The 15,651-nt window shown below is 52.7% G+C and overlaps 1 protein-coding gene across 1 annotated transcript in view; it reads right to left on the bottom strand.

The window, feature by feature from the left end:
• LOC132817363 (uncharacterized) overlaps positions 1–15,651 on the bottom strand; it is a 38,211-nt gene that overhangs the window by 18,342 nt on the left and 4,218 nt on the right. The window contains exon 2 of the mRNA XM_060827775.1: positions 6,807–8,575. Within this exon, the coding sequence (XP_060683758.1) occupies positions 6,807–8,084 (1,278 nt within the window). The 5' untranslated portion in view covers positions 8,085–8,575. The remainder of the gene's footprint in view (positions 1–6,806; positions 8,576–15,651) is intronic.

Below are 15,651 nucleotides of genomic sequence, written 5' to 3'. Positions count from 1 at the left end.
GACCCTCTAACAGTGCAGCACTCCCTCAGCACTGACCCTCCGACAGTGCAGCACTCCCTCAGTACTGACCCTCTGACAGTGCAGCACTCCCTCAGTACTGACCCTCTGATAGTACAGCACTCCCTCAGTACTGACCCTCTGACAGTGCGGCACTCCCTCAGCACTGACCCTCTGACAGTGCGGCACTCCCTCAGTATTGACCCTCTGACAGTGTGGCACTCCCTCAGTACTGACCCTCTGACAGTGCAGCACTCCCTCAGCACTGACCCTCTGACAGTGCAGCACTCCCTCAGCACTGACCCTCTGACAGTGCAGCACTCTCTCAGCACTGACCCTCTGACAGTGCAGCACTCCCTCTGTACTGACCCTCTGACAGTGCGGCACTCCTCAGCACTGACCCTCTGACAGTACAGCACTCCCTCAGTACTGACCCTCTGACAGTGCGGCACTCCCTCAGCACTGACCCTCTGACAGTGCGGCACTCCCTCAGTATTGACCCTCTGACAGTGTGGCACTCCCTCAGTACTGACCCTCTGACAGTGCAGCACTCCCTCAGCACTGACCCTCTGACAGTGCGGCACTCCCTCAGCACTGACCCTCTGACAGTGCTGCACTCCCTCAGCACTGACCCTCCTGCAGTGCAGCACTCCCTCAGTACTGATCGTCTGACAGTGTGGCACTCTCTCAGTACTGACCATCCGACAGTGCGGCACTCCCTCAGTACTGAGCCTCTGACAGTGCCGCACTCCCTCAGTACTGAGCCTCTGACAGTGCCGCACTCCCTCAGTACTGACCCTCCAACATTGCGGGACTCCCTCAGCATTGACCCTCTGACAGTGCAGCACTCCCTCACACTGACCCTCTGACAGTGCGGCACTCCCTCAGTACTGACCCTCTGACAGTGCGGCACTCCCTCAGTACTGACCCTCTGACAGTGCAGCACTCCCTCAGCACTGACCCTCCTACAGTGCAGCATTCCCTCAGTACTGACCCTCTGACAGTGCAGCACCCCCTCAGTACTGATCGTTGGCAGTGTGGCACTCCCTCAGGACCGATCCTCTGACAATGCAGCACTCCCTCAGCACTGGCCCTCCAACAGTGCAGCACTCCCTCAGTATTGACCCTCCTACAGTGCAGCACACCCTTAGCACTGACCCTTCGACAGTGCAGCACTCCCTCAGTACTGATCCTCCAACCGTGCAGCACTCCCTCAGTACTGACCCTCCGACAGTGCAGCACTCCCTCAGTACTGACCCTTCGACAGTGCAGCACTCCCTCAGTACTGATCCTCCGACAGTGCAGCACTCCCTCAGTACTGACCCTCTGACAGTGCAGCACTCCCTCAGCACTGACCCTCTGACAGTGCAGCACTCCCTCTGTACTGACCCTCTGACAGTGCGGCACTCCCTCAGCACTGACCCTCCTACAGTGCAGCACTCCCTCAGCACTGACCCTCTGACAGTGCGGCACTCCCTCAGCACTGACCCTCTGACAGTGCGGCACTCCCTCAGCACTGACCCACCAACAGTGCAGCACTCTCTCAGTACTGACCATCCGACAGTGCGGCACTCCCTCAGTACTGAGCCTCTGACAGTGCCGCACTCCCTCAGTACTGAGCCTCTGACAGTGCTGCACTCCCTCAGTACTGAGCCTCCAACATTGCGGGACTCCCTCAGCACTGACCCTCTGACAGTGCAGCACTCCCTCACACTGACCCTCTGACAGTGCGGCACTCCCTCAGTACTGACCCTCTGACAGTGCGGCACTCCCTCAGCACTGACCCTCTGACAGTGCGGCACTCCCTCAGCACTGACCCTCTGACAGTGCAGCACTCTCTCAGTACTGACCCTCTCACAGTGCAGAACTCCCTCAGTACTGACCCTCTGACAGTGCAGCACTCCCTCAGCACTGACCCTCTGACAGTGCAGCACTCCCTCAGCACTGACCCTCTGACAGTGCAGCACTCCCTCAGCACTGACCCTCTGACAGTGCGGCACTCCCTCAGCACAGACCCACCAACAGTGCAGCACTCTCTCAGTACTGACCGTCCGACAGTGCAGCACTCCCTCAGCACTGACCCTCTGACAGTGCAGCACTCCCTCACACTGAGCCTCTGACAGTGCAGCACTCCCTCAGCACTGACCCTCTGACAGTGCTGCACTCCCTCAGCACTGATCCTCCGAGAGTGCAGCACTCCCTCAGTACTGACTCTCTGACAGTGCGGCACTCCCTCAGTCCTGCCCCTCCGACGGTGCAGCACTCCCTCAGCACTGACCCTCCGATAGTGGGGTACTCCCTCAGCACTGACCCTCTAACAGTGCAGCACTCCCTCAGCACTGACCCTCCGACAGTGCAGCACTCCCTCAGTACTGACCCTCTGACAGTGCAGCACTCCCTCAGTACTGACCCTCTGATAGTACAGCACTCCCTCAGTACTGACCCTCTGACAGTGCGGCACTCCCTCAGCACTGACCCTCTGACAGTGCGGCACTCCCTCAGTATTGACCCTCTGACAGTGTGGCACTCCCTCAGTACTGACCCTCTGACAGTGCAGCACTCCCTCAGCACTGACCCTCTGACAGTGCAGCACTCCCTCAGCACTGACCCTCTGACAGTGCAGCACTCCCCTCAGTACTGACCCTCTGACAGTGCGGCACTCCCTCTGTACTGACCCTCTGACAGTGCGGCACTCCCTCTGTACTGACCCTCTGACAGTGCGGCACTCCCTCAGCACTGACCCTCTGACAGTGCAGCACTCCCTCAGTACTGACCCTCTGACAGTGCGGCACTCCCTCAGCACTGACCCTCTGACAGTGCGGCACTCCCTCAGTATTGACCCTCTGACAGTGTGGCACTCCCTCAGTACTGACCCTCTGACAGTGCAGCACTCCCTCAGCACTGACCCTCTGACAGTGCGGCACTCCCTCAGCACTGACCCTCTGACAGTGCTGCACTCCCTCAGCACTGACCCTCCTGCAGTGCAGCACTCCCTCAGTACTGATCGTCTGACAGTGTGGCACTCTCTCAGTACTGACCATCCGACAGTGCGGCACTCCCTCAGTACTGAGCCTCTGACAGTGCCGCACTCCCTCAGTACTGAGCCTCTGACAGTGCCGCACTCCCTCAGTACTGACCCTCCAACATTGCGGGACTCCCTCAGCATTGACCCTCTGACAGTGCAGCACTCCCTCACACTGACCCTCTGACAGTGCGGCACTCCCTCAGTACTGACCCTCTGACAGTGCGGCACTCCCTCAGTACTGACCCTCTGACAGTGCAGCACTCCCTCAGCACTGACCCTCCTACAGTGCAGCATTCCCTCAGTACTGACCCTCTGACAGTGCAGCACCCCCTCAGTACTGATCGTTGGCAGTGTGGCACTCCCTCAGGACCGATCCTCTGACAATGCAGCACTCCCTCAGCACTGGCCCTCCAACAGTGCAGCACTCCCTCAGTATTGACCCTCCTACAGTGCAGCACACCCTTAGCACTGACCCTTCGACAGTGCAGCACTCCCTCAGTACTGATCCTCCAACCGTGCAGCACTCCCGCAGTACTGACTCTCTGACAGTGCGGCACTCCCTCAGTACTGACCCTCCGACGGTACAGCACTCCCTCAGCACTGACCCTCCGATAGTGGGGTACTCCCTCAGCACTGACCCTCTAACAGTGCAGCACTCCCTCAGCACTGACCCTCTGACAGTGCGGCACTCCCTCAGTACTGACCCTCTGACAGTGCGGCACTCCCTCAGCACTGACCCTCTGACAGTGCGGCACTCCCTCAGTACTGACCCTCTGACAGTGCAGCACTCCCTCAGTACTGACCCTCCAACATTGCGGCACTCCCTCAGCACTGACCCTCTGACAGTGCAGCACTCCCTCAGTATTGACCCTCCGACAATGCAGCACACCCTTAGCACTGACCCTCCGACAGTGCAGCACACCTCAGTTATGACCCTTCGACAGTGCAGCACTCCCTCAGTACTGATCCTCCGACAGTGCAGCACTCCCTCAGTACTGACTCTCTGACAGTGCGGCACTCCCTCAGTACTGACCCTCCGACGGTGCAGCACTCCCTCAGCACTGACCCTCCGATAGTGGGGTACTCCCTCAGCACTGACCCTCTAACAGTGCAGCACTCCCTCAGCACTGACCCTCCGACAGTGCAGCACTCCCTCAGTACTGACCCTCCGACAGTGCAGCACTCCCTCAGTACAGACCCTCTGACAGTACAGCAGTCCCTCAGTACTGACCCTCCGACAGTGCAGCACTCCCTCAGTACAGACCCTCTGACAGTGTGGCACTCCCTCAGTACTGATCCTCTGACAGTGCGGCACTCCCTCAGGGCTGACCTTCTGACAGTGCAGCACTCCCTCAGTACTGACCCTCTGACAGTGTGGCACTCCCTCAGTACTGACCCTCTGACAGTGCAGCACTCCCTCAGCACTGACCCTCTGACAGTGCAGCACCCCCTCAGTACTGACCCTCTGACAGTGCAGTACTCCCTCAATATTGACCCTCTCACAGTGCGGCACTCCCTCAGCACTGACCCTCTCACAGTGCGCCACTCCCTCAGCACTGTCCCTCTGACAGTGCAGCACTCCCTCTGTACTGACCCTCCGACAGTGTGGCACTCCCTCAGCACTGACCCTCTGACAGTGCGGCATTCCCTAAGCACTGACCCTCTGACAGTGCAGCACTCCCACAGCACCGACCCTCTGACAGTGCAGCACTCCCTCAGCACTGACCCTCCGAGAGTGCAGCACTCCCTCAGTACTGACTCTCTGACAGTGCGGCACTCCCTCAGTCCTGCCCCTCCGACGGTGCAGCACTCCCTCAGCACTGACCCTCCGATAGTGGGGTACTCCCTCAGCACTGACCCTCTAACAGTGCAGCACTCCCTCAGCACTGACCCTCCGACAGTGCAGCACTCCCTCAGTACTGACCCTCCGACAGTGCAGCACTCCCTCAGTACTGACCCTTCGACAGTGCAGCACTCCCTCAGTACTGATCCTCCGACAGTGCAGCACTCCCTCAGTACTGACTCTCTGACAGTGCGGCACTCCCTCAGTACTGACCCTCCGACGGTGCAGCACTCCCTCAGCACTGACCCTCCGATAGTGGGGTACTCCCTCAGCACTGACCCTCTAACAGTGCAGCACTCCCTCAGTACTGACCCTCCGACAGTGCAGCACTCCCTCAGTACTGACCCTCCGACAGTGCAGCACTCCCTCAGTACAGACCCTCTGACAGTACAGCACTCCCTCAGTACTGACCCTCCGACAGTGCAGCACTCCCTCAGTACAGACCCTCTGACAGTGTGGCACTCCCTCAGTACTGATCCTCTGACAGTGCGGCACTCCCTCAGACTGACCCTCTGACAGTGCAGCACTCCCTCAGTACTGACCCTCTGACAGTGTGGCACTCCCTCAGTACTGACCCTCTGACAGTGCAGCACTCCCTCAGCACTGACCCTCTGACAGTGCAGCACCCCCTCAGTACTGACCCTCTGACAGTGCAGCACTCCCTCAATATTGACCCTCTCACAGTGCGGCACTCCCTCAGCACTGACCCTCTCACAGTGCGCCACTCCCTCAGCACTGTCCCTCTGACAGTGCAGCACTCCCTCTGTACTGACCCTCCGACAGTGTGGCACTCCCTCAGCACTGACCCTCTGACAGTGCGGCATTCCCTAAGCACTGACCCTCTGACAGTGCAGCACTCCCTCAGCACTGACCCTCTGACAGTGCAGCACTCCCTCAGCACTGACCCTCTGACAGTGCTGCACTCCCTCAGCACTGTCCCCCTTCCAGTGCGGCACTCCCTCAGCACTGACCCTCTGACAGTGCGGCACTCCCTCAGCACTGTCCCCCGTATAGTGCGGCACTCCCTCAGCACTGACCCTCTGACAGTGCAGCACTCTCTCAGCACTGTCCCCCGTGCAGTGCGGCACTCCCTCAGCACTGACCCTCTGACAGTGCGGCACTCCCTCAGCACTGTCCCCCGTATAGTGCGGCACTCCCTCAGCACTGACCCTCTGACAGTGCAGCACTCCCTCAGCACTGTCCCCCGTGCAGTGCGGCACTCCCTCAGCACTGACCCTCTGACAGTGCGGCACTCCCTCAGCACTGACCCTCCGACAGTGTGGCACTCCCTCAGCACTGACCCTCTGACAGTGCAGCACCCCCTCAGCACTGACCCTCTGACAGTGCAGCACTCCCTCAGCACTGACCCTCTGACAGTGCAGCACTCCCTCAGCACTGACCCTCTGACAGTGCAGCACTCCCTCAGCACTGACCCTCTGACAGTGCAGCACTCCCTCAGCACTGACCCTCTGACAATGCAGCACTCCCTCAGCACTGACCCACCGACAGTATTGTTTTGTTTCCCCTGTCAATCCCCTGTCTGATGTGTAACCTCGCTCTGTTCATCGCCCTGTCTGTCTGTCCCATCACCCTGCTGTCATCGTTTAATTTCAGTTTGGACGTTCCCCCTCTCCTCAGCCCTCCCCTGTTCCTGGTGGAGTGCTTCCGATCTGCCCTCACCCTGAGTGCTTGGCTTTGACGCTTCAGAATTCGCCCCTTGTTGAACCTTCCCACCTACTGAACCCCGTTGGGGTCAGGGGTTTGGACCTGAACCCAATCACCTCCTAATTAGGTTTAACCTGAGCTTCCAGAGCCTACAGCATGCCCACTCCCCCACCACCCCTTGTCCCAGCCGCAAATATACAGGACAATACTGCACCAGTTCCTGTGATTGTTCTCCAGGTGTGTTTTCCCACAACGTTGCTGAATTTCCTGACTTACCAGCTCCATGTGACGGATCGCATAGGGTTCGATTTCCAGCTGCAGCAGCCAATCAGCTTGCAGGATCCTGTACTTGTACTTTTCCAGCCTCAGTTTTCCCTCCAGCTCCTCAATGAGACGAAGGTTTGTCTGAGGTGTCCCATTATTCCCTCCCTCAACCTCTTGCCTTCGATGGATCAGGTCCATTCCCTGCTTCACCTGTTCCAGTTGCAGCTGAAGTTCATGAACTCTGAACCCTGACTTTTGGGTCAGTCTCTGCAGGTTTCGGACACGTTCCTCTCTCCTGACGAGGTAATGAAGTTCTTCATCATCCACTCTTACCCTCACCTTCTCATAGTTGAGATCATCAAGTTCTTCTGATGTCACCTTGGGCATTGGGTGAAGTTGCTTTTCTCTTTTCCTGGAGACCATTCCTTGTGCCTCCTCACACACTGACAGCCCCTTCCCCCTGTCCAGGGACTGAGTGCCTGTTCTCTGCCTGTTGCTGTCCGTTACAGGGACTGGGAGGGTCACGCCACCGTACCTACGTTCATGGAGCTGTAACCATTGTCTCGCCAGATCTGCAGTCAATAAACATTTGCAGTAAATGTCGGGTACCAACCGTAGGATCTTGTTCAGATGTTTGGGGGTGTCTGTCTTGTGGAGGTCAGTAATACTCTGGGATGTGAAGTACTCAGTTCTGATAGTGTCTGCAGTCAGGAGCAGTGCCCACTTCCTCCGCACATTAAACAGCTCCTTTGCAATCTTTGGGATTGAGTCCATTCGCATCTCTTGCTGGCCCATCAGACAGCTCTCAGAAACTCTCTCCTGTTGGGAGCTGGCTTGTGAGGATAATGAAGAGGAGCAGTTGGAGGAATCGCTGTGAACTCTCTGGCTTCCTGTGTCCTCATTAACGTACAGCTCTTCACAGAGAGGAATAATAACCTTGTCATCAAATGTCTCCTTCAGAGCTCGGAGGTAGTCTATGTAGGTGCAGAGCCATGAGGCGTAGGCACTAGCATCACAGCTGCTGCCTTTGCATAGCAACTTGTTGTTCCCTCGCTCCCTGGCCAGCTGTCTGACTTGCTGAACGCTGTCAACACTCCCTGTGTCAGGCTCAGTCAGTGCAGTTAGAAATTGACTCAGTCTCCCCAGATCGAACGTATCTCTACAATCTCGAACATGCTTCTCGAATTTCCCAATCTCAGTTCGGAGCAATGTATGAAACGAAGCCATAGATTCTGCACGATAAAGCAGACGACAGAATTGTTCCTGTGGATCTTGAAGCTGTCCGTACATCAGATCAGCACTTGTTCACTGAGTGAGTGTAACCACTCAGCACCAAACTCCACCCTTTCCCTGAGAAGCCAACACATTGTCTCTATTTAAATAATCATCTAATACCCTCTTGGTTGTGTGATATAAGGCATGATCTATTTTCATGTTAATCCCATTTATTTTGTATCTTTTACTTTGAAATAGTGACATATGGGATGACTGTGTTTCTGAACAAGTCTATTGATTAATTTATAAATGTTTCTGTAGAGACGGTTGATTTCTTTTGAAGAAACACCTGAGAGCGATAGTTTCGGTGTATGATGAGGCTTTGTTTCCATCGGGCGATTTCTGAGTGACCAAAGTACACAATTGCTAATTAGGCTTTCAGTTTCGAAGGTCAGAGATTGATTTCTTTTCCTTTGTTTAGGGAAAACAGCATGAACTGGAAAAGTCTTTTTTTATTTCTGTTTGCAGAAGTCTTGTCTGAAGTTGGATGTGTAAAATAATTGTTTCTGCAAAATGGAGACAGAGTAGGACTGTTCACAACAAAGGTCAAAACAATGACTGCAGATGCTGGAAACCAGATTCTGGATCAGTGGGGCTGGAAGAGCACAGCAGTTCAGGCAGCATCCAACGAGCAGCGAAATCGACGTTTCGGGCAAAAGCCCTTCATCAGGAATAAAGGCAGTGAGCCTGAAGCGTGGAGAGATAAGCGAGAGGAGGGTGGGGGTGGGGAGAAAGTAGCATAGAGTACAATAGGTGAGTGGGGGAGGGGATGAAGGTGATAGGTCAGGGAGGAGAGGGTGAAGTGGATAGGTGGAAAAGGAGCTAGGCAGGTCAGACAAGTCATGGGGACAGTGCTGAGCTGGACGTTTGGAACTAGGGTGAGGTGGGGGAAGGGGAAATGAGGAAACTGCTGAAGTCCACATTGATGCCCTGGGGTTGAAGTGTTCTGAGGCGGAAGATGAGGCGTTCTTCCTCCAGGCGTCTGGTGGTGAGGGAGCGGCGGTGAAGGAGGCCCAGGACCTCCATGTCCTCGGCAGAGTGGGAGGGGGAGTTGAAATGTTGGGCCACGGGGCGGTGTGGTTGATTGGTGCAGGTGTCCCGGAGATGTTCCCTAAAACGCTCTGCTAGGAGGCGCCCAGTCTCCCCAATGTACAGGAGACTGCATCGGGAGCAACTGATACAACAAATGATATTAGTGGATGTGCAGGTAAAACTTTGATGGATGTGGAAGACTCCTTTAGGGCCTTGGATAGAGGTGAGGGAGGAGGTGTGGGCACAGGTTTTACAGTTCCTGCGGTGGCAGGGGAAGGTGCCAGGATGGGAGGGTGGGTTGTAGGGGGGCGTGGACCTGACCAGGTAGTCACGGAGGGAACGGTCTTTGCGGAAGGTGGAAAGGGGTGGGGAGGGAAATATATCCCTGGTGGTGGGGTCTTTTTGGAGGTGGCGGATATGTCAGCGTGTAATTTGGTTTATGCGAATGTTGGTAGGGTGGAAGGTGAGCAGGTTATCCCTCTATCCCCTTCCTATTCATGTATTCCTGCACATCCAAACACCTCATCTACTGTGTCCATTTCTCTTGATGCAGTCTCCTCTACACTGGGGAGACAGGACGCTAACTTGCGGAATATTTCTGGGAACATCTCTGGAACACACACAGCAATCAACCCCACCACTCTGTGGCTGACCACTTCAACTCCCCCTTTCACTCTGCCAAGGACATGCAAGTCCTGGGCCTCCTCCACCACCAAACTCTAGCCAATCAATGGGCGAAAGTGAGGGCTGCAGATGCTGGAGATCAGAGTCTAGATTAGAGTGGTGCTGAAAAAGCACAGCAGATCAGGCAGCATCCGAGGAGCAGGAAAATGATTTTCCTAGCCATCAGATACCTGGAGGAAGAATGCCTCATCTTCCATCTTGGGACTTTCCAACCACAGAGTCAATGTCCAATTCACCAGCTTCCTCATCTCCCCTCCCTCTCACCTCATCCCAGATCCAACCCTCCAACTCAGCACTGCCCTCTTGAACAGTCCTAGCTGTCCATCTTCCTTCACACCTTTCTGCTCCACCCTCCCCTCCGACTTATCACCATCACCCTCCCCCTCCAACTACCTCTCGCATTCCCAGCTACATTCCCCCCAGCCCCAAGCCCCTCCCATTTATCTCTCAGCCCCCATGGCACTCCCCCCACATTCCTTATGAAGGGCTTAAGCACAAAATGTCAGCTCTCCTGCCCCTCGGATGCTGCCTGACCTGCTGCGCTTTTCCAGCACCACATTTATCGAACCTGATCTCCAGCATCTGCAGTCCACACTTTCTCCTAGCTGTCAAAATGCTTCTTAAACATTACTACTGTATCCACCTCCACTCTTCCTCTGGCAGTGTGTTCCAGACACTCACTGCCCTCTGTGTAAAACACCTGCCCTTCACATCCCCTTTAAAGTTTCCACCTTTTACCTTAAACCTATGCCCTCTGGTAATTGACATTTATCCCCTGGGAAAAAGACTCCATCTATTCATGCCGTTCTTAATTTTGTAAACTTTTATCAGATTGCCCTCAGCCTTTAATGTTCAAGTGCAAACAAACCGGGGTTATCCAATCTCTCCTCATAGCCAACACCTTCCAAACCAAGAATCATCCATAAACCGTTTCTGTCCCTTCTCCAAAGCCTCCCATCCCCGGAGTGTGACAACCAGAACTGGACACAATATTTCAAAAATGGCCTTAGTTCTCCTTAGCTGATTTCTAAAGGGTTCCCAGTCCTCAGCTCTGTTGTTTTTGTCTTGCCAATTTGCATTTTTGCATCTAGTGTCTTTTTCTCATTTAACTCTATCTCAGAAGGCATTGTTTGGCCATTGTTGTCTTCATAGTCTTCTGCCTAACAGGAATAAACAATCATTGTCATTTAGCCATTCACTCCTTGAAGGTTTTCCAGCCCATTATTCCTTTCAGGAACATTCCCCAATCCATCATCACCAACTCATGCCTTATACCATCCTGGCTTCCTCGTTTTCAATTCAGGACTTTCATTTCAGAATTAACTACCTCACTCCACATCTTGATGAAGAATTCTAACACGTTATGGTTGAAATCCCCAAGGGCTCCCTCACAACGACATGAACCATTATTCCTTTCTCATTGTATAATCCTCTGTCTAGGATGATCTGTCCCCTAGCTGGTGCCTTCATGTATTGATCCAGGAAACCATTCCATACACACTGCAGGCCTTCCTCCCTGACAGGATTGTGAGTAATTTGATTCACCCAACCTTTATGCAGATTAAAGTGACCCATAATTACAAAGTTATAAATCCCACAACACCAGGTTATAGTCCAACAGGTTTATGTGGAAGCACTAGCTTTCAGAGCGCTGTGCCTTCATCAGGTGGTTGTGGAGATTAAGATCATAAGACACAGAATTTATAACAAAAGTTTACAGTGTGATGTAACTGAAATGATATATTGGAAAAGACCCAGATTGTTTGTCAAGTCTCTCATCTTTTAGAAAACCAGTGTGTTTCCAATGAAACCTGTTGGACTATAACCTTGACCCTGTTGGTATCAGTTCTTTCATATGTAAATCACAAAACCTCTTTTAAAAAGTTACATTCTCAAGTGAGCTTTAACAGTTGGTGACATGTCAGCCCAGATACTGCATTGAAGGTGTGAGGTGCCCTGTGTGAGGCTGTCTGTGCCCCAACGTACAGACTGATTCTCATCTAATAAAAGGATTTACAGAATCTTACATGGATTCATGCATTTTAAAGCAAAATAACATGTAATTCTACAAGTGTAAATTCACCCCACAAAATTAATACGTGGGTGTACATGTGGGTGTGTACGTGTGAGGGAGGGGGTTTAACTGTCTGTGAGAGAGTGTATGTATGTGTGTGAGTGTGAGAGCAGAGGGGTGTTTGTGTGTGTGTGTGTCCATAGCAGGGTGTGCACACACATGCATGAGAAAGTGTGTCATGCATGCAGTGGGTTTGCTGATGAGCTGCAAATGTGTTGCTGGAAAAGGGCAGCAGGTCAGGCAGCATCCAAAGAACAGGAGATTCGACGTTTCGGGCACAAGCCCTTCTTCAGGTTTGCTGATGACACCACCATAGTCGTCGAAAATCAGATGGCAATGAAACAGATTACAGCCAGGAGGTGGGAGACCTGGAAAAATGGCGCACTGAGAACAACCGAGCTCCCAATGCCGGCAAAACCAAGGAACTCATTATTCACTTTCAGCGGGATGTTACTCATGCCCCCCGACACATTAACAGCACAGAGGGGGAACGGGTGGAGAGGGTCAAACTCCTGGGAGTGGTCATCCACAACAAGCTTTCTTGGATCTTCATGTGGATGCACTGGTTACAAAGGCCCAACAACGTCTCTTCTTCCTCAGGCAGCTGAGAAAATTTGCCATGACGGTGAATACCTTTACCAATGTTTATAGATGCCCCATCGAGAACATTCTGTCTGGATGTATCACTACCTGGTATGGCAACTGTACCATTCAAGATCGGAGACGGTTACAGAGAGTGGGGAACTCAGCCCGGACAATCACAAAGGCCAACCTCCCATCGATAGAATCCATCTACCAGGCCCCACTGTCAAGGAAAGGCCGCCAGCATTCTCAAAGATACATCCCACCCTGGCAATGTTTTTCTACAACCTCTACCATCGGGGAGAAGGGACAGAAGCCTGGACACGAGCTGAAAATGTGTTGCTGGTTAAAGCGCAGCAGGTTAGGCAGCATCCAAGGAACAGGAAATTCGACGTTTCGGGCCAGAGCCCTTCATCAGGAAGGGCTGATCATCAGGAAGCCTGATGAAGGGCTCTGGCCCGAAACATCGAATTTCCTGTTGCTTGGATGCTGCCTAACCTGCTGCACTTTAACCAGCAACACATTTTTAGCTCTGATCTCCAGCATCTGCAGACCTTACTTTTTACTAGAAGCCTGGACACACTCACCAGCAAGTTTCAAAACAGTTTCTACCCTACTATTGTTAGAATACTGAATTTAGTCACAAACTCTTAACATTCCCCTGTCCCTGTGTTTTGTTTTTGCTGCTGTTTCCCTGTTATTTACTATCGATGCTCCTTAACTCTGGGATCTGCCTGTATTGCTCACAAGACAAAGCTTTTCACTGTGCCTCGGTACACATGACGATAAATTCAATTCAATTCAACCTGTAGTGTGACATGAGCCCAAGCTCCTGGTTGAGGCCATCCCCATGGGTATTGAACCCAGCTCTCAGCCTCGGCTCGGCCACTCTGCATTGTTGTCTGTCTCGGAGGACGGTCACCTGAAGGTCCGAGGCCTAATGTCCCGGATCGCTGAAGTGTTCCCTGACTGGGAGGGGACACCCCTGTCTGGCGATTGTTGTGTGGTGCCCGTTCATCCATTGCCATAGCCTCTGCTCGGTCTCACCAATGTACCCTGCCTCAAGATATCCTTGCCTGCAGCGTGTCAGATAGACAACGTTGGCCGAGTCTTTCAGAAACTCAGCACCCACGGGCAAGTCGAACCGGGAACATTCCTCGTCACAATGGACGTTTCCGCACTGTACACCAGCATCCCCCCCAATGATGGCACCATGGCAACAGCCTCAGTACTCAATACCAACAACTACCAATCTTCAAACACCATCCTACAACTCATCAGCTTTATCCTCGTCTTCACCTTCAACAATCGGTTCTTCATCCAGACACACGGAACAGCCATGGGACCAAAGTTGCACCTTAATATGCCAACATTTTCATGTACAGTTTGAACAAGACTTCTTCTCTCTGCAGGATCTCTAACCAACATTGCACACCAGGTACATTGACGACATTTTCTTCCTCTGGACCCATGGCGAGGAGTCACTGATAAAACTACACAGTGACATCAAGAGGTTTCACCCCACCATCAAACTCACCATGGACTACTCTCGACTGTCTGTCTCATTCTTGGACACATGCATCTCCATCAAGGACGGACACCTCAGCACCACACTCTACCGCAAACCCACAGACAACCTCACAATGCTACACTTCTCCAGCCTCCACCTTCTCAATTCTACCCTCACATCGTCGGTGCTAATACCATTCCTCAATATTCCTCAAGAGTACTGGGCTAATGGTAAGATTCTTGGCAATCTAGATGAGCAGAGAGAGCTCAATGTCCATGTACATAGATCCCTGAAAGTTGCCTCCTAGGTTGATAGGGTTGTTAAGAAGGTATACAGTGTGTTAGCTTTTATTGGTAGAAGGATTGAGTTTCAGAGCCACGAGGTCATGTCGCAGCTGTACAAAACTCTGGTGCAGCCGCACTTGGAGTATTGTGTACAGTTCTGGTCACCGCATTTAGATTAGATTACTTACAGTGTGGAAACAGGCCCTTCGGCCCAACAAGTTCACACCGACCCGCCGAAGCGTAACCCACCCCTACCCCTACATTTACCCCTTACCTAACACTACGGGCAATTTAGCATGGCCAATTCACCTGACCTGCACATCTTTAGACTGTGGGAGGAAACCGGAGCACCCGGAGGAAACCCACACAGACACGGGGAGAACGTGCAAACTCCACACAGTCAGTTGCCTGAGTCGGGAAGCATTATAGGAAGGATGTGAAAGCTTTGGAAAGAGTGCAGAGGAGATTTACTGGGATGTTGCCTGGTATGGAGGGAAGGTCTTATGAGGAAAGGCTGAGGGACTTGAGGCTGTTTTCGTTAGAGAGAAGAAGGTTGAGAGGTGACTTAATTGAGACATACAAGATAATCAGAGGGTTAGATAGGGTGGACAGGGAGAGCCTTTTTCCAAGTATGGTGATGGCTAGCATGAGGGGGCATAGCTTTAAATTGAGGGGTGATAGATATAGGACAGATGTCAGAGGTAGTTTCTTTACTCAGAGAGTAGTAGGGGCTTGGGACGTCCTGCCTGCAACAGGAGTAGACTCACCGACTTTAAGGGCGTTTAAATGGCCATTGGACAAACATATGGAGGAGAATGGAACAGTGTCGGTTAAATAGGCTTCAGATTGGGTCCACAGGTCAGTGCAACATCGAGGGCCGAAGGGCCTGTACTGTGCTGTAATGTTCTATGTTCTGTGTTCTAATATTTTGGTTATATCTTCTTTAACCAGCAATGCAACACCATCAGTTCATCCTCCTTTTCTGTCCTTCCTAAATACTGGATACCCCTAGATATTCAGTTCCCACCTGGTCACCCTGCAACCATGTCGCTGGAATCCTACGTTTGTCGTATCTAGGTACGTTGATTCGCATAATTAATTCACCCACTTTATTTTGGATATGCCATGCATCCAGACATAAAGCCTTCAGGCATATCATTTTGATATTTCTTGACCCATTTTCAATGCTGTTTTACTCTGACTTTGTTCAAATTTGGCCTTTAGTTCCTCTGCCTATCGCTGTTCTTCTTCCCGTTTCTGTTTTTGTTGACATCCTTGGTTTCCCTTTCTCTGATTGCTTGCCCCTGTTCCCATCCCCCTACCAATTTAATTTGAACGTTCCCAACCATCACACTCCCCCAGGGGGAGTCGATCCCAGTCCTGCTCCAGATGTGATCACTCTAGATCAGCATGGTG

The sequence above is a fragment of the Hemiscyllium ocellatum genome, chromosome 7 (genome assembly GCF_020745735.1).
Source record: "Hemiscyllium ocellatum isolate sHemOce1 chromosome 7, sHemOce1.pat.X.cur, whole genome shotgun sequence".
In the NCBI taxonomy this organism is placed as follows: domain Eukaryota; kingdom Metazoa; phylum Chordata; class Chondrichthyes; order Orectolobiformes; family Hemiscylliidae; genus Hemiscyllium; species Hemiscyllium ocellatum.
The sequence above is the reverse complement of the archived record's forward strand: the minus strand, read 5'-3'. Positions and strand labels throughout refer to the sequence as shown.